The sequence below is a fragment of the Clupea harengus genome, chromosome 10, assembly GCF_900700415.2.
Source record: "Clupea harengus chromosome 10, Ch_v2.0.2, whole genome shotgun sequence".
NCBI classification, from domain to species: domain Eukaryota; kingdom Metazoa; phylum Chordata; class Actinopteri; order Clupeiformes; family Clupeidae; genus Clupea; species Clupea harengus.
In genome coordinates, this window is record NC_045161.1 from 24,839,687 (window position 1) to 24,863,766 (window position 24,080).

The window sequence follows — 24,080 nt, forward strand, 5'->3', positions numbered from 1 at the left end:
ATCATGTGCAGTTTTTTTGAGGCCAAGTGCAGTGGACACAATAATGTCAGCCTCTGGTTTGAATAGAACAGCTCCGCACAAAAGATAGGGAGGTTGTTGAAGGGTGAGATAGGGCTTCTTTACATCCTCTGAAACCAGGGTCATTGGGGTACACTGAGCCATTGTGGAGAGCGTTGTTACAACAGCGAAGTTGTCGAGATGAACATTTTTCTCTGTTTTACACATTGAGTGGAAGCCACTCAGAGCATGGCCTCATGTGACCATGGGATAAGGCAGGATGCAAGATGTGGATGGAATGGAATGAGTCGATTAAAAGGGATTGCCAACATTTGATGGATTGCATGCCAAAGATATTGGATAACTAAAGACTAAATATTAAAAACAAAACAAAATAACAGTACAGTTCAACACACTAAGACTGGAATAACCGCCCAATTTTGTTTGGAAACAAACGTCTAGGTGCAAGGTTGTTGGAAGAAAATAAATATAAATTCCAAATTTACAACAAATAGCCTAATTGATATTGTGTATCCCTTTTTACGCGTTCAATTTTAAGACGATAACTGTACCAGACAGCCAACTTCAAACCTTATCAGACACAAACGATTGGAATGTCTAGTCTACTATGTGCCCCCCTTAGCATTATCCCCTTCGTCTCTCTAAAAGTTCTCCCTTTAAAACACTGTCTGCCGATGTAGTTAATTACACACTGCACCAAATGTACAATGTGACAAAGAAGCAATGCGGTGATTCCGGGTAGTATTTGGGAAAAGCACAGTGTCGTCGGGAAATGGCCCTTTACCCATTGCACTGAGGTCAGCATTTCAACTCTCGGTTGCTTGTAATCACACACGGATGGTGCAGCAGTCGAAGTGGTATTAGGTGTAGAGTCTAGGTTGATTTTAGGTTGCACTCTGCTTCACCAATGAGGATCGTATGATATCAGTGGAATCGTTATTGCCAGAAGGAACTTAGCCACTGGCTCTTTAAAAGGGCAGTTTGTTGTAGCATCTGCCGATTACACGGACTCAAAACCCCGCCTTCACGAAACTGGCATCGATTCTTACCGGTAGCACTCCGCAGTCCTCACGTTTCAGTCATCAAATTGTCATTGGAAGGTGTCTTGTTCAGGAATTTTGGAGGAAGACAGAAATCTTTTGCTGAATTTAAATGTGGATAAGTGCTCAAATGGAATAATGTGAGCGGTTTTATGGGGTCCATCGGACAGTCTTGTTCCTTGTTGTCTAATTTCGGTCTACTGCGTCCTACCCAACACCGTGGGATTATTCACGGGATACCCTGCCAAAGTTCAACCTGATACCACCAATGGCCAGTAGTACTCTACATATCGACCTCATTTTTCTTTGACAGCTATGTTTTTAACGGAATGCTCGAGTGGATTTGTTCCTGTGACACACCCTTTCACGTCTGAAGTAATGTGTTTGTGCTCATTAAAATGAAACAAGATTGACCTGCTGGTACAATCAGCCTCCAGCATATACTGTATAACAGAAACGGTAAGTGCTAGAAACTGTGATAATGCACCGGCGTAAAAAGCCTTTTTGAATGACACACACTTTGTACGTTTAACTGGTGAAACCCTACACGAACTGACATCACTGGTGATGTAGACAAAACAGCTTTGTTCATGGAATGCACACTACATGGCAAGACTTCCACAACCGGTTTTTTGTATTTGTTCAGCGTTAAGTGGTTTACGTACAGACTACATGATAGGTTTCAACGTACATGATGGCCTAGCCTACCAACTTTTGTGTTTTAAATGTAATGTAAACTTATGTTCTGTCAGGTTCGAAGATGTCCTCAGTGGTTTTGTCAGAAGTCTGTGAGGTGCCACTCAAAGACCTGCCCTTGGACAACTGGATGGCACATCTACCCAATGCATTGTGGGACATACCACTCTGTAATCTATCCATCCCAGGTACCTGACACCTTCCATTCACCTACACCACTGAAGTGTTTAGTGGGTTTAGGGTTATGTTCAGTGAAAACGACAGGTGCAGACTGTTATTTCACACACACGCACACAAACCACACACACACACACACACACACACACACACACACACACACACACTTGTACGCACACACAGTGAAAGCTTTCACTGTCTCTTTCTCAGATATGTTGCTGTAATTTTATCAATGCTAGTTGGATTTCCTTCTCAGTTGTGTCTGCATGTAAGTATACAGCATGTCCTCACTGTATATTTTCTGTACAGCCACTGGATATTAGCCAACGGTTCCTGAAATAACTGAATAACGAGCTTGGTGTATTAACTTATACATTTGGTGTGTGAGGTATGGTTCTAATGAGTTAAGCGGTTTTGAGTGATGCATAACTGAGTCTGTGGTTACTCAAGAAGGATCAGATTGTCAGCGCTATTTCACTGTCAAGATCAATAATGAGCAACAGCCCAGCCACCATAATGATGAAGCACCCTTTCAGGTCTTCTGTGAAAATATTCTAGGCCTACAAATATCCATATGATTTGTGCTTAAGCTTGAAATATGAAGTCTCATTTAAAAGCTAGGTTTTGATCACTGACCGACACATTCTGTTTGTTTCTAGGGAGTCATAATGCAATAACATACTGTCTTGATAAGAATGACCGGTCCCCAGTGGATCTTACCCAGCCAGACGTTCTACAGAAGCTGGACAAGTACATGAAACCTCTGATTCGACCTTTTGTTTACAAATGGGCAATTGCGCAGGTAGGATACGTTATATATTTTATTTCAACAGAGATTTGTGTGCGAGACAGATAAGTGATTGGTCATTAGTGAGTGTTTGATCAATAAGTCGAGTTAATCTAGCTATTGAATAATCAATGGGTGTAAGGTTTTAATTAAGTTTTAATCCAATAGGTGTGTTGTTTTGCACAGTATGTGATAAATGCAATAGGGTAATACAAATACATAGTAAAATAAAAAAACATACATACATAGTTGTGGGGATGTTTTGGAAGTAAAATATGATTATATTCTTACTTTCACATCACATCTTTGCTATCGTGTTGTGTGAATGCTTATGTGTACATTAAGAGTATCGATCATTTTTAGAACAAATTGGAATCTCTCAGAGCCTAAAAGTGAATACATACCTCTAGATGCACTCTGAAAAAAATCAATCAACTGAAAGATGTTTTTTCTCCAAATGAAATTGAAACTACGGAAAGAGCCTGTCATGTCTGAAAGTGTTGAACACAGCAAGATTTCACTCCGTCAGCATTTCTTCCTCTTCCTCTGTTCATTAAAGCTTGATCTGAAAGTAAAATATACTGGTACTGAGTTATTGGACCCATTTGTGCATTTTTGGATATATTTTGTTTATTAGAAAAGTGTTTTGCAATCTCAAAGGTACAGTCCTTGACTATAATCCTTTACACAAATTCAGGTAAATTCTCCTCATGTTCCTCTAGCAGTCCACACACAGAGAGGAGTGTGATTTGATTGGCTGTTGAGCTCAAATATCAACAACCTTTTCACCAGAATTGAGGACTGTACCTTTAAATCGTTTAGCGCACCTGTAAGTGATCTTACTCCTTTGGCTTCATTAGGAGTGCACTGTGACGGAGCAGCTTGATGGTGGAGTCAGGTACTGTGACCTCAGAATAGCCCATCGACCCAACGACAGCTCCACCGACCTGTACTTCTACCATGGAGTATACACTGCCATTACAGTAGAGGTGAGGCCCCAGACGTGATCCTCAACTTTTAAAAGGCGAGTCTAGGAGAGGATTTGACACAAAAAAACACAGAAACTAGAAGGGTACTCAGAGAGTGCAGACCAATCCAAATGCCCTATCTCACAAAGTGAATGAAATTTAAATGTAATGAATTTTAATGAATGTTAATTTGTATATCCGCCCAGAGATTCTGATCTGCTGTACTTATTCATTAGCCCCTGCTACACCTCTCCACTAAGTCTCATGAATATTGGGCTGGTAGTTTTTACATAATTCTGCTGACAAACAGACAGACAGACAAACCACAAAGAAAACATAACCTCCTTGGAGGAGGCATTAATGAAAATGTAACCGTTGATTTGTGTTCCTGTAGCCTACCTGGTAGAGCAAGGTGTTAAGAACACCAAAGTCATGGGTGCTATACTGATGGTAATTAGTTTTATACCATATATTGAAGATTCAGTCTTAGGTTTGATCAGTCAGGATTCAGGTTTATTTATGAAGAATGGCGGCCGACCATTTGTGAGACAGAGACTTTCAGATCCATCCTCCCTCACAGAACTTCACCTCAGCATATCTGATTTGTTCCTTGGGGAACAGTCGGTTAAATACACTGACATTAAGGGGTGTCACCGTCTATTCAAATGGGCCATGCATGCAGGGTTCTTTGTCTCGACCTGGGGGGGAGGTGAGACCAATGTCGCACCTCACTTACCCAGGTCAGAGACAAAGAATATTCACCAAGCAAAGTCCACTCATGGCTAGTTAAATCCAAATAAAAGTAACAATTATGACTAGGTATAATATCATTGACTTATTGACTATGGCATATTCTTATGACCTATGCTGGTCCCTTCATTCCCCCTTTTTAAGACTGTATGTCTTAAACATCAGATCATTTAACTATTTTCTTTTTCTTGAGTGAGTGGCTTTGTTCAGTCTTTGTCTCATAAATGTGGCATTCTCTCACGAGGGAAGGCGAAACCCATGTTACAGAGTGCCCCACGCTTTTTCGCCAATTGTGTGGACCTCTGATTTAGGGACAAATTCCTTCCCGATGTTATATCAACATAACCATCCTATTTTAGCCGTGAGAGCAGAGAAATATAACAGAAGTAATACATATATGTACATGGTACCCATTCGGAAAATGCAGTTTACAAGCGGTGAGAACACAGAACAAACTTAATTACACATGTCAACTCTAAGGTAAACTAAGCTAAAATGAAAGGTTAGGATTAAACAATAGTACAGAAGATAACGGATTATGGGAGATACATTATAGTGTCACAACATTTTAAAACATTTCCTTTCTGGTTACTGAGGGGTACATGACATGGAGCATTACTTTATTGTAATGTGGGTTGACGGTAATACGGTTAAGTGTGTGTCTCTGTGTGTGTGTGTTCGTGTGTGTGACTCCAGAATGTGTGTGTCTTTGATGGTGATGGTAATCGTTCCCGATTTTTCCGTGGTCCCTTGGAGTTGATCGTCTATGATGGTTGAAGGTGTGTGTGTCTTGACACTCTGTGTATTGTGTCTTGCCTTTGTTTAAAAGCAAGGGTTGACTTTCCTTGGGAGGGGGTAGGACGTGTGTGTGTGTTTGTGCGTGTTAGTGTGTGTGTGTGTGTCTGTGACGCTTGGCTTGTCTCAGTTGTTCCCCTCCTGTGGTCTTTGCTCCTTATGGGGTCATTCCACCTATGCATCTCTTAGCATATCAGGAGATTGCCATTTCTTTGAGGTGTCCCCGTCATCTCTTCTTGGTGGTGGTCATCGGTTCAGGTGTTGCGGTGGTCCTGTGGATTCCAGAGGTGTTGATCTGGGTTGATGGCTGTGGTCTGAGTTTGTCCTCATTTCGACGTCCTGGCCAGATGCGGCATGGCGTTTGTTTGAAGTTCAAACGATTCTGCTGTTCCTTCATCTGTTGATTTTCTGGAATGGTCCCCCTTTCGACACCTTGGTGAGAAGCTGCTTCCTTTTTTGTCATCGCTATTCTCCATATTCCTAAAAACTGTCTGTAACGAGATCTCAGAAAAAGATAATACCGGCCAACACCTCCATGAGGCAGGAAGCCTGTTAGCATACTCAAAACATCAGACAATAGACATTTGGTATTGGGTGTGAAAGACGGCAGACAGCTTAATCTCAGACAAAAGCAGGTTTCCTTTAATCTCACAAGAGACATCACATCATCCTGTTATCTGCAAGGTTTGGGCATTTAAAAACCACAGACCCATACTAACCAAATAAAGAACTGAGAGTGGGGATTTTGAAAGAAGTTGAATGTTTGAAAGAAATGGAATGATTGAAAGAAAGAAAACGTTTTTAAATCTCCTTCAATTCAAACAATTTCACTTAAAGACAAAGTCAGTGGTCAAATGTAGGTTAAACAGTCCTGTAAGTTCATTCATTCATTCATTCATACGACGGCTGGCCAGCCTACAGGCATACACACACATTCATTCGCTTGTTCAGGAGACAGGTGTGTCCATCCCTAAGAGAAAGGAATCAATCTGTTAACAGAGTTACAGTTAGTTAGTTAGTTACAAAAGTATCTCATAAAATCCATTTTTATCCAGATTCCAATGGCACTTGAATGCCAAACCATTTAAGGCATTCCTTAATTCATGAATTGCTCCTGGATCATTTGATGAAGTCAGAAATTCAGCAGCTAAACCTGTTTTGAGAAAAAACACATTTTGCAGTTATCATCTTATTAAGGTCAATTCTCTCTGAAGCTCAACACCTCCCCCTTTTGATCTAACAGCAGTCGTCTGCTGCTGTAAGATCACGTACGGTTTCCGGAAGAAAAAAAAAAAAAAAAAAACATCTTATTTTCCATGTACCTTAAACCCATACACTAAGGATGAAGACTTTGTTCCGTTATATATATATGCTTACAATTATTCGTAATTGTAACACTTCATACACTGATTTTAACTTGGGTTAAGAAAATCAATGTGTAGACACAAAAATGTTTAAAGTCTCCACTCCTGCTACCAGGCTAGGGTCTGATCACTTCAGCGTAATGGGCCATTCAGGGTCACAGGGCGGCTGTGCCTAAAGTGTGAATTAAGTGGTATGCGTGAGAGCTGTCTAACTATTGTGTGAACAGACACAGTTTAACATTTAGCAGTCTAACATCTGACTTTATCAAAAGCATTGTGAAATCTGGACTTAAAAGAATCTTATGTCTTGAATCATGACTGGTCAAATCCAAGAACTGAATCTCCACAATCTAATGTAAATAATTTACAAATTAACTTAGAACAATTTCTAAATTAAAATATTAAAATGCTGTAGATCCCTTTCCAAACACCCGTTTATGGCCACAACCTTTTTTATCCTCTTGGGAAATTTATCTGAGCGGTAAGTAAAACAATAGAGTATGTCACAAGCACAGCTCAGACTGCCTCGGACCAATACCCGAAAAAATAGATGTGTCAACTTCTAAGACAAGCACCGTGTGTGTCAACTTCTAAGACATCACAATAAAAATAAAAGTAAAATAACATAAGATTTCTGTTCTTAGACAGGACTCTACTTCCTATATTTCCCAAGATTTAGGTAAGTGTACTTACCAAAGCGTTTGTGTCAGCCGGGGTACAGGGGATCTTTACAGCAGAACTGAAATCTCAGCAAAATTCCAAGAATTAATATCTCGGTGGTGGACCTCCAATTGATGGTAATTAGTTTTATACCATATATTGAAGATTCAGTCTTAGGTTTGATCAGTCAGGATTCAGGTTTATTCTTGAAGAATGGCGGCCGACCATTTGTGAGACAGAGACTTTCAGATCCATCCTCCCTCACAGAACTTCACCTCAGCATATCTGATTTGTTCCTTGGGGAACAGTCGGTTAAATACACTGACATTAAGGGGTGTCACCGTCTATTCAAATGGGCCATGCATGCAGGGTTCTTTGTCTCGACCTGGGGGGGAGGTGAGACCAAGACCACTCACTTACCCAGGTCAGAGACAAAGAATATTCACCAAGCAAAGTCCACTCATGGCTAGTTAAATCCAAATAAAAGTAACAATTATGACTAGGTATAATATCATTGACTTATTGACTATGGCATATTCTTATGACCTATGCTGGTCCCTTCAATACCCAGGCCGTATTCATACTAATACTAATGCATACTAATAACATGTATATCTGTATAATACTGTAATACACAGTTTTTGATTGTAGATAAAAGCGTCTGCTCAATGACTGAATCTTATTGTAAATGGTTTGAGCTTTGAGGTGATTCGTGTGAGTCATGTGGCCCCCTGTGTTACACAATGACAGACGGTGCTGAAGGAGATCAGGGACTGGCTGGATGCTCACCCACGAGAAGTCGTCATCTTGTCCTTCAGTCACTTCCTGGGTCTGAGCCAGGAGCTCCACACCATGCTCATCTCTACAATCAAGAATGTATTTGCCGCAAAGCTGTGTCCAAAATCGGTAACGTGTGATTCACTTGTAACAGCCAATATTACTGTGCTTGGAATGTGTAAGGTGTTAAAGGGTTGAGACCTTTTCAAAAGAGAACAGGAGTGATCCAAGTTCAGAAGCTTGCTTCACATTTTATTCATTTTAGAGGTCCTCATCAGTTAAAGAGTTGGGGATTTTGTTTAAAAAGTCACTTAAAAAACTAAATGTATTTACAAGCACATATTTACTGGCTTGGTTTTCACACCTCGGAACCAGGAGCCAGTGACCCTGCGCAACCTATGGAGTCGAGGATTTCAGCTCATCATCTCTTACGAGCACAATGTAACCAACTGCCACAGTGACCTGTGGTCCCATATCCCGTACTGGTGGGCCAACAAGTGCAAAGCTGAAGCGCTGATAGAAGAGTTCGAACGACGGAAGCAGAACGGCAGGCCAGGTATGAGGAAGCTGTTTTCCTCTTGTCTTGATCTGCACAAGTCTTTATATGTAAATAAATTGTTCTTGCTGACAGTTTCAGGTAAAACCAAAGCTGAAAAATAAAGTTGAATACATCACATTATCATAAAACCCACACTTGAGCCAAACACCTGGTGGGAACTTCTATTTTTAATTTTTTTTCACAGGTGGGTTCTTTGTCACGGGTATCAATCTCACCGAGGACCTGAAGTATATCTGTTCCCATCCCACTGAATCTCTGAAGGACATGGTCATGTCCACCTACCCAGTGCTGCTGTCCTGGCTGAAGGAGCAGAGACCAGGATCCAACACGGGCTCAATCAACATCATCGCAGGGGACTTTGTGACTGAGAGCCAGTTTGTTCCAACCGTCATTGCACTGAATGAGAAGCTACTGAAACGAACCTCGTAATATTACGTTTTAATTTTTTTGGGTCAAAACTATTCATTTTTTTGTTCTTCCTTTAAAAAAAAAAGATTAGCATGAAACAGAGAATGTCAGTTCGTTCTTTGAATGAATATTTACCTCCGGCATTTTGAGATTTGATAGGATAAATTTGCACTCTTAAAATGCTGATGTTTTTTTTCTGGGCTATAACGGAAAGTATGCACTGATTTTTTATTGCTGACTTAAGTACCTTACTGTAAGTAACCTTACTGTTAACGCAATGTCTTACTTTTTATTTAATTAGGAAGTCACTCAGTTATTATTCAACTGACCCTTGCAATAATTAGGTCACTTTTTTCAGAGCCCTAAAATGGATTTGTAATTTTTAAGGTCCGTACAAAAAGTGTAGCACTTACAGATTTGATGTGTGACATTAGAATAGATGAGTTCATTCATTTTGAAGCACAACACGTTTGCCATTGGTTACCAGTAGCACAGATGTTCCCTTTACAGAAATATGTCTTTGGGTTAGCATGAGGGTTCTGAGATGCAGTTTCAGACATCACAACCTACAGGACCCATGTATGCAAGCACACAATATTTACCGACCAGAATCTCACAGGTGTTACACATTACCAATATAGTTAGGTGTAGGAATACAACATACTGCTTCTTTCGGATGCATGGTACCAGTGGTATGACTCCTGGCATGAGGATTTTTTGTATTACAACTTTGCTGCTACTGTTCCACATTTACCAGTCAAGAAAGCATGAACTCTTTGTCAGCAGGACTTAAGACAATGGCATTGTGGAGAATATTCACCTTTACAGAAATAAAGAAAACAAACTCCAGCTGAGAAAAAAATAAGAATGTTTCAAAAGGTGTGAAATAAAGGGAACTAAAGCTATCAAATGATGTAGTGTCAGTCTGAAATCACTGGACTAAATCATTCATCTTGACTAACACCACCCTCGATGGCATACCAAACCATGTTCACTTTATATAAACATTCAAAAATAATTTGTCATCCATTTTAGATACGATCAGATCACCATGTAGAAAGTTTATATGTCAGGTTAAGAGCTGTTACAAAGTGTACCATGACCGTGTGAGTGATCAGTGAGCAGGTACAGGGGCTTCTACTCTGAGTAAACAATCCCTCTCGCTCTCTCAGTCATTTTTTTAGCTGGATAGATCTCCTGTAGTGACAGGTTTCTCTCTCTAAAAACTGAACCTAACCATACATGTGTGCCAGGTAGACTCATACTCCCATTAGAGGAAGGTCAGTGGAGCAGGCTCAAGTTTGCCGCAGACAGTGGACACAGGATTGTTTTGGCCCTCGTGACATTCACACAGAACAGCCACACAATCTCCTGCTGTCCTGCTGCTGTTTAAAGGTAATCTCTGTCAACAAATATGTCACTGCTGGGTAGGCTTTACAGCACATGGACATGCTGGGAGGGACGCTGAAGAGATTCAAAATAGAAATCTTCTTCACAAAGGTTTGGGAATGCTTTAACTGAAGTGGATATAGGTGGAGCCCTTTGTGTGCTTCTCAACCTCATCTTCTCAGTTCGACTTGCTTGGCAAGCTCAACCTTTTTTTAAAGATTGTTTTTATAAAAGAGGAAGAAAGTTCTAGCCGTTTACTCACTATTCGTCAGATGATTATTGTTACACTATAACAGGTGATCATCTAAGCTTGTTCAGATGAGTAGCATCAACTGTAACATATACACACTAAGAATCATATACACACTAAGAAAACCAAGGTACAGGAATGGACCTAAAAAGGAACAAGGACTTTGTCGCTCCAGCTGTAGCCTACCAGGGAACAAGCACTGTACCTTTATCATGGGTACATTTTTGTACCATCTTGTCTGTACCCCTAAAAGAACATTTCTGCACCCCCAGTGACAAAAATGTACCTTTATGTCCTGGTACAAAAAATTTACCCACAAAATTGGGACCTAGTGAGGTACAGCTAGAGCAACATGCCATTCTTTATGAGGCAGAAACATAGTTATTCACCTACATTTATTTAAAGAACTAAAAATTAGTTTACATATTTTAACAACTTTTTTGTACATATCGCTTTTTATTTTCCTTTTCAGTATGGTACACTCTGTACTGCTAGTGGACATCTCCCACCCCCCACAGCTTTGCTTCATGACGACCACCTTTTCATCTTAATTCAGTTTAACTCTCAACACTGGGCATAAGGCTTGGAAGCACTGTTTAAAAATCAGTCCTTATATGTGAAAACCAACTAATAAACATTTGAAAATGATTCAGGTAGTGCTTGATGGGTGCAATCTCTAATCTTTCCACTAAAACTGCATATATAGGAACTGACCATTTGTTGTGGGAGCTAATGACATTGTGTCATTAGTCTAAGATTTCTTTCACATAATTTGTATTCATATTTTTTTTTACATCTTTAGAGACATAGGTTGGACAGACAGGAAGGTCATGGATTCATGATATGTATGTTGCACTCAGGGGCGGAGCGTGCCTTTCCTGCTGATGGGTGCAAATGATCAGTCGGTGGAACAGTAGGTGTTCTATTTACGCACACACCTTCCTGTCCTGATACTCTACTAAACAAAACCTGTTTGTACACTGATGTTGGCCATTTATAGACCGCAGTTGTGATTAGTTTAGTTTGTTTGGTGGCAAATTAATTCAATGATCCACTAATTCAAAGTTAGCGAATTATATAAAAATCAACATTTTCTTAGCTTATTTTGTCCATCTGTTAGTGTGTGTGTGTGCGACTTAAACATTCTGCCTGTGTGCTACTCACAGGAATTGTGAGATGTATTTTGTATATGGCAGCCAGATTTGGGAATGTCCTTTGCTATAAGAAAGGCTAAAACCTGTCCAGTGGAAAGCTCATCCATCTCCAGATTTCTGTACATTTTGCGACAGGAGAACATTGCGAAACTCAAGCTTTCATTGTTTGCTTACAGGGTGAAGAACATAGTGCAGTGTTTTTCTCCCTCTGCAGGCAGCCATGGGTGTGTGTGTGTGTTTTAGAGGGGACTATTGATTAAAACCTTTCATTAAAAACACCAGAAACTGTGGTTAAGACATTTTTTGAACACATCTTTCAAAGTGATTATATTAGCTAACACTGCTGACTACTGAAGACTGCTAACCACACTGCTAGTGATTGTACTGTTTGTCATAGCCTACCTAATGCAGTTCAACTGTTAATCAGGTGAGAGGCAACAGATGACAAAGCAGGAATCGTGTGAGTGACTGCTGGGTAGAAAATGTACATTTTACTCACATGGGATCAATATCTTTACATAGACCAACTGCATTTATAAGACAAACCAAAATGTTGCAAAATCCATGTTATTTCAATATCTGAGGTGCTGAGATTAGATACATTAAAAAAAAAAAGATTAAAAACCCAAAACAATGTGAACAGCTGTGGGAAAAAGAGGGAGAGAGATGAAATGGAATCTTGTTCAGTGAAACAAAATATCACTAGTGTTACACTTAATCGAGTAAAAATGACGGTTCTGCAAGAAACTACATGTAAGACACACAACTGATCAGAGGTGTAAAAAGTACTGAAATGTTGTACTCAAGTAAAAGTACAATTACTTTGATGAAATTTTACTTAAGTAAAAGTAAAATTACCCATCTAAAAATGTACTCAAGTAAAAGTAAAAAGTAGTTCATTTAAAATGTACTTTAAGTAAAAGTTACTTAGTTACTTTCAACAACTTGATCGGGGCCGCTCCTACATAGTGCAAAAAAGGACAAGGCGTCATAAATCCAATACAAAAACTAGTTATTTTTAATTAAAGGAAATCTTTAGAAATATAAGTGCAATGACATTAAACATGTCAAACATTAAACATTAAACTGTCAACACAACATTTAAGAACTTTTGGGAGGACATGTCAAGACATGAACCACATGACAGCTAAAATAAAAAAGTTAAAATGCCGCTGCCCCACTATATTAAAACTTTGGTTACTTTACTTGTGTCCACCTTTAGAGCATTAGTCTACAAACTTCTTGTTGAGTTTGAGCAGCAGCTTTTCAAGGTGTGTAGAGTTCATCCGGGCTTGCTTTGCAGTAAACGGCAATCCAGCACAGCCGAAGAGTCACTCGCAGGCGGTCGAGGCAGGTAGGCCAGTATTGAGTTTCAGGGACAGTTTTTTGATATTCTGAAAGTTCAGCAGATCCATATTGACTGAGACACAGGCTAGGTTCCCTTCTAACTCCCCTGTACCTTCTGGACTTCATTGAGGAAAATAAATCATCTTCATCGGATGAATGTTGTCCAACTTGCTTCAGCCCCTACTATCCGGTCAAGATGTTGTCTGACATAGACTAGACCTGTAGAATGACAAACAACAATTCTGACAATTAAGTATTGAGCTGCCATCAAGAGTGCATCTTAACACAGAAATAGCTATAAATAGCTACTTGAGATGACAGACCTACAGTATATATACAGAATGATAACATTATTTTCTATTTCTACATGCATCACAATTCACAATCCTAAATTCTTGCTAACTGAGACCCCTGAGCATGAACATGAAAGACGTGCACGTTGCAAAGCCACCACATCGTGATAAATTCGAGATAACGACATACACATTGACAATGACTTGTCCAACTGTCTGACAACGATGGTGTGCGCATTCACATCGTTCCTGTTTCAGGGCATGGGAGGCAGCCAAATGATTAGCCTAATATCAGTTTATGCAGTGTATCTTATTGCTGATGACTGATCTGCAGTTTTTAACACAATATGAGAGACTGAACATAATAATGCTATGAATTGAAACGAATGGAAGACAGGAATGAAATTATTATTAGTCATTGGATGACGGCTGTTAACAGAATGATGGGTACATGAGTGTATAGCTAGCCTAGCTAGCTAGCTATTTGACGTTAGCATACTCAGGTTGGTTGCAAGTGCTAGCCAAAATGAGGCTAAAAGTGCCATGACACGCATATTTTGCTTATTGTAGCAAAGCTAATAAACAACAAAAACGCTGTCTGAACTACTAATGGAAAGGGACAAATACTGTACTTACCAACACATGCTTGCGCAGATTTGAAGATTAATTTTTATAAGCAGAAAGTTCTGTCTGGCGGGGCAGGCACAGCTTACACTGCATTATATAGCTGTTGCCTCTTTTAGGTTGGAAGGCAAACTGCTTGCTGAGTTGTGGATACGGGGTTTCTTCATCTTCTTTAATTTTAACTTGCGGAAAGTTCGGTGCTTCAGCTTGTTGGTCGTCCGCAGCTTGTTGGTAGTCCGCACTATCATCTTCCTCCATCTCTATCTCTCGTGACTCGACACCGGCGGCCTGCATCGACTCTATCATCCTCTCTATGCAGCATCCACCACTGCAATGAGAATTGTCGTGCGCGATTCCCGCCTTTCGGTTTCCTTTCTTGACCTATGTTTTTTTTTTTACTCAGTAACGGATGTAATTTCCAATGTAGCGAAGTACAATACTTCAGTCAAAATCTACTTAAGTAAAAGTAAAATTACCGATTTCAAAAACTACTTAAAAATTACAAAGTACACAAAAAAAAATACTCAATTACAGTAACGTGAGTAAATGTAATTCGTTACTTTACACCTCTGCAACTGATGTAACAGGAATGCTGCCAAACCTCAATTCTCAGCTTCTACGACGTGTGGCGTCCCCACGTGGGCCTACTTGGCATCATATTGATGGTGTTAATGGCTGGTAAAAGCTTGAAATAGTCAATTATTACAGTGCATGAAATGCCCTGTATTGTTATTCCTAGGCTTCTTATTCTTCTTCTTATTATTATTATTCTTTGTACCGAACTTCTGCGCTTAATTCAGCTCGAACCGCTTAACTTAGAAACTTCGTTCAAACTTTGCTGCGTAGGTCTTGAAAGGGACACTTATGCTATGTATTTTTCATTTTTCTAAACTTTATACTTTTTAAAATATTAAAGAAAAAACTAATACAATTTCTCCCATTGACTTACATTGGGCCATTATGACATCATAATAGGATCTTTAAACTGGCTTGCACCTGTGCTTCACTGACACCTGCGCCAAGGTTCCAAGGCTCCTCTTCTCTCTGTCCCTCTCCATTCAACTGTATAACTAGGAATATTATTCTTTCCTTCTTCCACTCTTCTTCTTTCCTTCTTCTACTCTCCTTTCCTTTCTTCTTTCCTTCTTTTCTTTCTTCACTCTTCTTTCCTTCTTCCACTCTTCTTTCCCTCTTTCACTCTTCTTTCCTTCTTTCACTTTTCTTTTTTTTCTTCTTTCCTTTCTTCACTTCTTTCTTTTCTTCTTTCCTTCTTCCCTTCTTCCACTCTTCTTTCACTTTCTTTTTTTCCTTCTTCCACTCTTCTTTCCTTCTTCCACTCTTCTTTCCTTCTTTCACTTTTCTTTTTTTTCTTCTTTCCTTCTTCCCTTCTTTCCTTCTTTCACTCTTCTTTATTTTCTTCTTTCCTTCTATCCGTTCTTCTTTCCTTCTTCCACTCTTCTTTCCTTTCTTTTTTCCTTCTTTCACTCTTCTTCATTCTTTCTTTTCTTCTTTCCTTCTTCCACTCTTCTTTCCTTTCTTCACTCTTCTTTCTTTTCTTCTTTCCTTCTTCCACTCTTCTTTCCTTTCTTCCACTCTTCTTTCCTTTCTTCACTCTTCTTTCTTTTCTTCTTTCCTTCTTCCACTCTTCCTTCCTTCTTCAACTCTTCTTTCCTTTCTTCACTCTTCTTTCTTTTCTTCTTTCCTTCTTCCACTCTTCCTTCCTTCTTCAACTCTTCTTTCCTTTCTTCACTCTTCTTTTCTTCTTCCACTCTTCTTTCCTTTCTTCACTCTGCTTTCTTCTTTTCTTCTTTTACTCTTCTTTCTTTTCTTCTTTCCTTTCTTCACTCTTCTTTCCTTTATTCTTTCCTTCTTCCACTCTTCTTTCCTTTTACTCTTCTTTCCTTCTTTCACTCTTCTTTCTTTTCTTCTTCCTTTCTTAACTTTAGCATTTCATGCACTGGTATTTCCTTCAGGAAATGCATTTTCTAGTTATAATAGCACTCTGATCAAATAGTCTTTGTAAGAAGAACAGTTATCTTTCTTTCACAGTAGTAATTATTAGTTCAATCACAGGTACAAGAAAAGTACCAACATGATTGGATCTCATTGAATGACCAATGACGTCATGCTAGCAACCTGTCTGATCAAGCACATTCGGCCGGCTCGGGTTACTTTGATCAACTGATAGAGGATAGCTGTCTTGTTAACAGAAATAATGAGAAACAAAATAAGGATCGCCGGGTCATTAGTTGTTACAGTGATGTAGTTACGGATTTCAAACTTGAAGTCAGAGGTATGCTGCCGAAAATAAAATGACGAAGAACCAGGAAATGATCTGTTTTACACTTCACAGCGTTTGATGCTGGAGCTTTATATACACGCTCAGTATCACTTCACAACAGTCCAGCTCGCTGATAGAAAAGGATTCAACGACAGAAATGAATGGACAACTTAAGTCATACTAATTAAGTCAAGTTGTAGGTTGTACAATTTGTTGTCCAGAAACAGCGAGACTAAAACAAAGAAGACACCAGAAATCTAAACCTAGTTTCTGTTCCATCCGTGGCAACCAATGGATTTGACTGAAAATGATTCAAACTACGGGGACTGGATGTCTGCTTTGTCCGAAGAGCTGTGGGACTTACCTCTGTCAAATCTCGCCATCCCAGGTACAGACGAATTTCGTAACTTTGCCAACTTTGCCACACCATAACTATTTCCTTCAAGCTGATAACTTACGAAGTGTGACTGACTTCTGTTTTTCTACAGGCAGTCATGATACCATGAGTTATTGTCTGGACATCACCTCACCTTTGGTTAGATCGGAGTCAGACACCTTTAGGATTTTGGATGGTCTCTTCTACTGTGTTACGCGACCTGCTATTTACAGATGGGCTACAACACAGGTAAGGGGACTGCATGTGTTTTTCTCATGTTACAAGCCACTAGTAGGCTATGATAAATACTGTTATTAACGTTTTATACATCTCCAACAATAAAGATAGCAACGACTGATCTTGAGATCATTTTGATCATATCTCAGTCGTATTGGGAAAATGAGGGCAAGATCATGAGGAATTGTAAAGCTTTTGAAAGGGTTGAGTTAACAGTTAAAATCTAAGATCAAGATGCAAAGTTTAAATATTGAGGATTCATTTAATCTAATCTCTATCTACTGTACTCCATTGGTAGCAAGGTGCTGACTATCACATTAATGTAAAATGTCATTCACAAGAAAATGAGCAACTGTCTCAATGAGGTTTTAAGAAAGAGGAAAAAACAATCTTGATTATTATTTTTCTGGTCTGCATAGGGCAACAAAGTGCCGAAAATCACATATCTTTAAGACACAGGGTTCTGAACTCTTTTCAGACTTAGTGTCCCTGTGGTTCACAGTGATGTGGTTCTTAGTCTGATGTCAACTCCTAATATGGTGTTTGCAGTCAGAGCCATGAAGACCTTTCCACTACTTGATGAATCGGTCTTTGTTTAGATACAGGACATTCTGTTACATCCACAGGCTGATGCCTCTCTTGCATTGTTCAGGAACTAATTTGCATTAGGATGCTTAATGCAAATGTTATGTATCAGATGCATGGAATGGAAAGTTATATTCCGCATAACATATGAAGGCTATGACATCGGTGTGACGGATTGCCGTCTCTACTGTTGAGTATGTGCTCTGACTGCCATATCTGGCTCTTTGGCGTTGTGGTCAGGGTGCAGGTACCCTGTAGACCTGGGTTCAAGGCCATTGGAGATAATATTATGGTTATGTTGACCCCAGTGGGAGGGACTGCATAGATGGGCACCCTGGGAGACACAGGAAGTACGGGAGATACACTTCACGCCTGTGCTTGGGTGCATTTCACGCCTGTGCATGGGTGCACTTCCCAAAGGGGAGGACAGTGCGACTGAGGGCCGTAACCACGGTTGAGTATGTGCTCTGACTGCGTCTTTGGCGTTGCGCTCAGGGTGCTGGTTTGGTACCCCAGGTTTGAGGCTGGGTGGGGTGACTGCTCTCTCCCCTCGCCACAGTGAGCATAAAGGCAAGCCAGTGAGGGTACTGTATGATGTGCCTTGGAGTATTAGCAAGGATTTGCTTAGAATCTGGGTCAGGCTAATATTGGACCAAAACCGCCAATCAATTCTTCAGCTGGCCAAGCACAATAATGCTGCAAACTGTATTAAAAGTATTAACAAATGCCAGAAGAAAGACAAGAAACCGCCAGACTTCATTCATGACCAAATTATTTGGGAAGTGCTGTTCAGTATGTCCAGTATTACACTTCTAGTGAAATATTACTCACATAATGTTCCCTATTGTGTAGTTCTTCTAATTCTTTACCAATGTTACCCAAACAGGAACAAGGCATTGTCGAACAGCTCACAGCCGGCATCCGCTACTTCGACTTAAGGATAGCCCACAAACCTCGTGACATATCAAACGATCTGTACTTCTTTCACGTCATATACACACACGTAACAGTCCTGGTAAGAAGACTTCCCTGTTAATGAAACAATTAATGAAACACTATTGTCAAACTTTTCCATAATAATTTTCTGACTTTAATGTATTGTCTCCCAGGACACTCTGCAGGAAATTGCAAGCTGGCTTGACTCTCATCCCAAGGAGATTGTCATTTTAGCCTGCAGGAACTTTGAAGGGCTCAGTGAGAAACTCCACGAAGCGTTTATTTACTCTCTCAAGAGGACGTTTGCCACGAAACTGTGTCCCCGCACGGTGAGTGAGATAGTGGGCAAACATTTCAAGAAAGTGTTCCGCAAATGTGGATTTGCCTGGATATAATTATTAACTGTCGGAATGATGAATAATTTGCTGCCTTAGTTGAACACACTTGTGCGCAGTGTTTGTGTTGGTATCTGACAGCCACCTGTTTCACCAGGAGGCTGTGGTGACCCTTCGGCAGCTGTGGAACCTCAAGTACCAGGTGGTTCTGTCCTACGATGACCAGACAGCAGCGCGGCACAATGAGCTCTGGCCTGCCATCCCTTATCTGTGGGCGAACCAGCCGACGGCAGAGGGGCTGCTCGACTACCTAGAATGGGAGAAATCACTGGGACGCCCAGGTGAGAGAGAACACTGTTCAATTAAAGGATATTTTAAACCATGATATGATGTATTGAAATACTAGGTAACACAACCAAAATTGAAACTCAATGCAACATACACGCTCTGAAAAATTACAGTACATGTAATCTCAGTTTTTACACAAGAAAATAATAATAATAATAAAACTTTATTTGTATAGCACCTTTCATGCAAAACAATGCAGCTCAAAGTGCTTAAATAAGTACTGTACAGTGAAAACTCCCTTAAAACTCATATTTATACATAAAATGCTCTGTTGTACATTTAAGTTCTTTACATTTACTCATAGTACATGATTTTTGCCAAGAACTATACTGTGAAAATTCCCTGAAAGCCTTGTTATTTCTCCTGTACAGACGGGTTCTTTGTGGCTGGCCTGAACCTGACAGCCGGTCGCTGTTTCATCACCTCCAACCCTAATGAGTCACTCCGCTCCCTGAGTGTGAAGAACTGGGACAGCGTGAGGGAGTGGCTGAAGGAGCAGATGCCTGGGCAAGGCCACAGCAGCCTCAACATCATCGCTGGAGACTTCGTGGGCCTGATTCCCTTCTGCCACCTGATCATCGCTCTGAACAAAAAACTGATCAGTTCCCAGTCATGGTGACTGAGGACATGCTACGAATAGGATTTTTTAAATCATTACTAGAAGAAGGAAGTATCTGATCTCCAAATCAGACATTACAGTGCAATATTTGTAACATCACATTTTTTTATTGATGAATATTTTTTTTTTACTCAGACTCTTTTTGAGCTTCATGATGCATTTCAGATAAATATATGGTCATGTGAACATGGGCCAAACAGGGACCTTTGACATAACATAACCTGTTTTTTAAAGGCAGGGAAGTCTAAGGTATGCCAGACATAAGACACCTCATTCACTCTCTGCAAACAAATGAAATGTCAAAAGAGAACCACTGTCACTGTGATTGTATTCTCCACTAGTCACTTTACTGTTACATTTTCACCTCAGAAATACATTGTTTGTCCATTTTAAAGTTGGTCTCCTTCCTCATTTGCTTGGGCGATAAGATTCCTGAGCCCACCACAGGTGTTATCAGCCGATAGGAGCTGTTTGAGAGCGGCGTGTAGGAGAGCAGGTATGCCCTGCCTGGGCGGCCTGGGGTGCAGCTGAGGGACAAGGACAGTCTGTGCTGTCAAGTGTTCAGGAACAGCTTCCTGTAGCGACCATATGCCGCCCCGCTGATGATGACCTTGACAGTGGCGATGCAGTCATCTCCTCCGTCATCCACTTCCTGCACGGCCGCCTCTTTGTAAAGCCATCTATGGACACACATAACATGAAATCACACGTGACTATGCAACACGTTAACCATCAGGTCATAACAAGATTGTGTATTTCTGCTTGTAGAACATTGGCTTACCCCAGCTGAGGGCTACTAAGGTCCACTTTCAGGGACATGATTTGTTTCCCTGTGGATTTCACTATTCCCTCCTCCACCTTCTGTCTCAGATCCTCCAGGCCGAGTTCCTTCAGTGCTGAGATTGGCAAGCAGTCAGGCTCAGTGGGTTCATACCTGGGGGACAACACGGGATTAGCATAGCTCATTATTCATTCATTCATTCACACAGATACTCACTCAAAAATAATAAAATAATTCACTCGAAAAAACACGCACTGGCCAATGCAATGCTTGTAAGGTCTTACTCGCTGATGAGATCAACTTTGTTGTGGACTTCTATGATAGAGTTCATGAGTCTGTCCGGGATCTGCAGGTTCTTCAGGACGTTTAACACATTTGCCTTCTGGTACGCTGTCTCCGGATGGCTGATGTCTCGGACGTGAATAAGGAGGTCCTATAGAGGGGCGAGTGAAGAACCAGCTGAGAGAGAGAGCACTAGGGCTATATGGGCAGCTAGTTATCTTTAAGTTACATAACATGACATTCCTTCACTGGGTTCAAATGCCCCATCTCAGAGTTAAGATCTAGGCAGCTATTAGGGAAGCTATGTGTTGACGGAACCGGTTGTGTTACAACCTGGGGCAAACTGGAGGTACGAACCGAATGGACCACGTCCTCCAGAGTAGCAGAGAAGGAGTCAATGAGCTGATGAGGTAGCTGGGACAGGAAGCCAATGGTGTCCACATACAGGACAGTCATGCGACTGGGCAACTGGCCAGCATGGACCGTGACATCCAGGGTGGCGAAGAGCTGGTCTTTGGGCTGGAGGCCAGCATCACCCGTCAGGGCTTTGATGAGAGTGGTCTTCCCTGGTCAAACATCATGTAAACCAGCACTGATTTTACTTAGTGTCACCACAAGGGTAATATGATGTAGCAGGGCCATGAAGCCTGAGATAAAGTATTTCCCCTGTGACTCACCACAGTTGGTGTATCCCATGACAGAGACGGAGGTGACTCACCACAGTTGGTGTATCCCATGACAGAGACGGAGGGGAAGTCTTTGTTTTTGCGCTGGGAGCGGAGGAGGTGCCTCTTCCGCCTCAGGCGCTCCAGAGTCGCACGGATCTTCAGCTCTCTCTCTTTCAGAAGCCTTTGCTGAACCTCCATTGCTGTCTCACCTTAACTTATGAAATGTCAGGAAAAGGAGACTTTGCATGTGACTAAAACAACCAAAGTACAGGGACACTTACTACTATGAGGCGCTCAACGCTGCAGTCGTACCTGAGCCCATGATATATCTTGAACCTCCACCTTGCTGGTCGAGATTTGCCACTTCATTCTTTAAACGTGACCTACAAAATCAAATGCTACTGCTAAAACGCTCATCAGGCAAATTCCAATTATTTTTGAACAAACTAACTCATATCATACAAGGTAAACCCAAAGTATGCAATAACCAAACACAGGGTTCTACATTTGATGTATCTGTTGAATATGACTGGAATAAGCACTGTGATTATTTAATCTAACACTTTACCTTAGAAGGGGAATCTCAGCCAGAGAAATCTGAAGTTTTGCCTCTTTAGTGCGAGCATTGCGGCGGAAAATGTGGAGTACTACAGTATATCTGTCAAACACCTTCACTCCCCAGGCCTCCTGTAGTTCTCTCTAAGGTGATGAGACAAGGATATTAAAATCATAACACCATACAGCTTTGATAGAAAAAGGTAATTAATCAGGAAGCTCACTTCTGCAGGTGGAGGCAGACGCTCCACGTTAACGAACACAGCCGTGATCCCAGGAGTCTTCCTTATTTTTTCTGTGAATGAAAATAACAACCTTATCATTACCCAGATAAAATACCTTTACACGTTTGTCTTGAACTTTACGTGGACAGCAATGCAGTAAAGGTGGCATTCAGAGGTCTACACTTATTCAAGCACAACAAACCTGTGAGTGTCTGAAAGTTGCCTTTGCCAAATATCCTCCTCTTCTCTGGTGTCTTTGTAGACATGATGACCTTGTCAACCACTGTCCAGTTTTGCAGTGTCTGAACCAGACCAGCTGCCTCCGCCATTTGCAGTTCAGCTTTGGTAAATATTATGAGCGAATAACGGGGGCACAAAATTAATTTTAATGGTACATCTAATATGAGTGGTGATCAAATCAGCCATTTTAAAGTTATTTCTGCTCACCTGTGGTCAGGTGCTGCTTCTTACTCCCCCACTTCACGTCAGGATGCACTATGAATACTCTGTGATCTCCATCCAAAATAGCTGTTGGAACAAACTCCTGAAAAAGTTCATCAACTTCGCCATCTCCGATGGCATCCTCGTCACCTTCATCATCATCTTCTTCCGTTGCATTGGTGTGCCCTGTCGTGTGTCTGTTGCTTTTAAACACGCCGCATGTACTGGAAAAACTTCTGGAATTCAAGCCTAACTTTAAACCTGCATGTCGCGTATACGTGAATATGTGTGCTGCACATGGTAACTTCAGTTTGTTTGCATAGTTTATTTTCATTGATGGTTGCCGCAGTTTCTCCAGATGTCCATGATTCCAGTAACACAACTCCAAACTCCAAGTGCGTACTCTCCCCTTCAAGCAATTAGCAAGAAGGCTCATGGTCACCAGAGCTTAAGTTCGTTTGACAGTTCAGATGGATCTCATGGAGCAGTATACATGTGCTACATTTTATAACCTGATTCCTGATGTGCGACAGCGTGTAGTTTATAATACAATAAATCGTATGCAGCCATTCAATCAAAGAAAGGATACATGTTCTGTAGGCTGTACACTGTTAATGCAAAACCCAAAGATGTGCACTGCTAAGTCAGGTCGGCATTCTGTAAACAGGGCTCTTCATCACTGGTTATCTCCGGAAACAGTTTTGCGCTTTGTAAAAAGAAGAGCTCCCTCCCGTGGACAGAAGGTTCATTGCTACAGTCGCAGTGCACAGTTTGGACGTACAGATATTCGTACGTATAGGACGTACAGATATTCATCTCTGTGTTGTTGGAATCATTAATTGATTGGGTTTGTCCCTTTGTGTTGCTAAAAGAATGAAAGAATGGAATAAGATTCATAAGAATGGAAAAATTAGTATTCCTTGAGAAAAAAAAGGGCCAGTGGGTTGTAATGAGATATACTGTACATGTACATGTTCATTGAAGCTGAAGCCTGGTAGGGGGCTAGGCTAGGGGCAGGAGGCCCATCTGGTTGGGTTATCGTCATGCTGGCTGTAGTGATGTAGAAACACACTGTTATGGAGAAGCTGAAATTGGGTAACCTTTTTCTTTGGCAAGGGCATGTTAAAGGAACAGTAAAAACAGGAGGTAGAGGAGGAGGGGGTTATGTGAATGAATACCTGAAATGACAGCTGTGCTCATGCTAGGGGCCACACGTGATTGTAGATTTGTGTGGAACTATAGCTTATATGTTCCTTCACAATGGTAAATATTCATTACTGAAGGTGGCTTTTCATGTAGTAGTTATAAAAGAGCTCCAACACCACATCAGAACTAATGGTCTGACAGGTTTTCTGT

At 40.8% G+C, this 24,080-nt stretch overlaps 3 protein-coding genes across 4 annotated transcripts; 2 read left to right on the top strand and 1 right to left on the bottom strand.

Annotated features, from left to right (window-relative positions):
• Window positions 1-613: 613 nt before the first annotated feature.
• On the top strand, window positions 614-9,909 carry plcxd1 (phosphatidylinositol-specific phospholipase C, X domain containing 1). The gene is made up of 7 exons (XM_031574541.2): window positions 614-1,517; window positions 1,811-1,942; window positions 2,591-2,733; window positions 3,579-3,707; window positions 8,006-8,161; window positions 8,408-8,588; window positions 8,776-9,909. Exons 2-7 carry the CDS (start codon window positions 1,819-1,821, stop codon window positions 9,018-9,020), a joined length of 978 nt encoding a protein of 325 aa, XP_031430401.1. The 5' UTR covers window positions 614-1,517; window positions 1,811-1,818; the 3' UTR covers window positions 9,021-9,909.
• Window positions 9,910-16,090: 6,181 nt separating this feature from the next.
• Window positions 16,091-20,167, top strand: si:dkey-66a8.7 (PI-PLC X domain-containing protein 1). The gene is made up of 6 exons (XM_012821574.3): window positions 16,091-16,725; window positions 16,826-16,962; window positions 18,422-18,550; window positions 18,645-18,800; window positions 18,964-19,147; window positions 19,526-20,167. The coding sequence occupies exons 1-6, from the start codon at window positions 16,629-16,631 to the stop codon at window positions 19,771-19,773; spliced, it is 951 nt and encodes a 316-aa protein (XP_012677028.2). The 5' UTR covers window positions 16,091-16,628; the 3' UTR covers window positions 19,774-20,167.
• Window positions 19,865-23,396, bottom strand: gtpbp6 (GTP binding protein 6 (putative)). Of its 2 annotated transcripts, XM_012821652.2 has the most exons (10): window positions 22,731-23,396; window positions 22,486-22,623; window positions 22,284-22,354; window positions 22,073-22,203; window positions 21,817-21,887; window positions 21,555-21,713; window positions 21,194-21,402; window positions 20,839-20,987; window positions 20,555-20,707; window positions 19,865-20,453 (listed from the first exon to the last, which is right to left on the bottom strand). In XM_012821652.2, exons 1-10 carry the CDS (start codon window positions 23,158-23,160, stop codon window positions 20,327-20,329), a joined length of 1,638 nt encoding a protein of 545 aa, XP_012677106.1. In that variant the 5' UTR covers window positions 23,161-23,396; the 3' UTR covers window positions 19,865-20,326. The 2 variants fall into 2 exon arrangements, with proteins under 2 accessions (XP_012677106.1, XP_031430402.1); XM_031574542.2 differs by lacking the exons at window positions 22,073-22,203; window positions 22,284-22,354; window positions 22,486-22,623; window positions 22,731-23,396 and having other exon boundaries at window positions 21,555-21,718; window positions 21,817-21,869.
• Window positions 23,397-24,080: the final 684 nt, after the last annotated feature.

What these genes read in the sequence shown, in the direction of transcription:
- plcxd1 (XM_031574541.2), top strand. Translation starts at nt 1,819, where the DNA reads ATGTCCTCAGTGGTTTTGTCAGAAGTCTGTGAGGTGCCACTCAAAGAC. An exon ending in CTGTAATCTATCCATCCCAG is followed by an intron (nt 1,943 to 2,590) that starts GTACCTGACACC and finishes GTTTGTTTCTAG; the next exon opens with GGAGTCATAATGCAATAACA. An exon ending in ACAAATGGGCAATTGCGCAG is followed by an intron (nt 2,734 to 3,578) that starts GTAGGATACGTT and finishes TGGCTTCATTAG; the next exon opens with GAGTGCACTGTGACGGAGCA.
- si:dkey-66a8.7 (XM_012821574.3), top strand. Translation starts at nt 16,629, where the DNA reads ATGGATTTGACTGAAAATGATTCAAACTACGGGGACTGGATGTCTGCT. An exon ending in GTCAAATCTCGCCATCCCAG is followed by an intron (nt 16,726 to 16,825) that starts GTACAGACGAAT and finishes GTTTTTCTACAG; the next exon opens with GCAGTCATGATACCATGAGT. An exon ending in GAAATCACTGGGACGCCCAG is followed by an intron (nt 19,148 to 19,525) that starts GTGAGAGAGAAC and finishes TCTCCTGTACAG; the next exon opens with ACGGGTTCTTTGTGGCTGGC.
- gtpbp6 (XM_012821652.2), bottom strand. Translation starts at nt 23,160, where the DNA reads ATGAGCCTTCTTGCTAATTGCTTGAAGGGGAGAGTACGCACTTGGAGT. An exon ending in GAAGCAGCACCTGACCACAG is followed by an intron (nt 22,624 to 22,730) that starts GTGAGCAGAAAT and finishes TATTTACCAAAG; the next exon opens with CTGAACTGCAAATGGCGGAG. An exon ending in CAACTTTCAGACACTCACAG is followed by an intron (nt 22,355 to 22,485) that starts GTTTGTTGTGCT and finishes TTTCATTCACAG; the next exon opens with AAAAAATAAGGAAGACTCCT.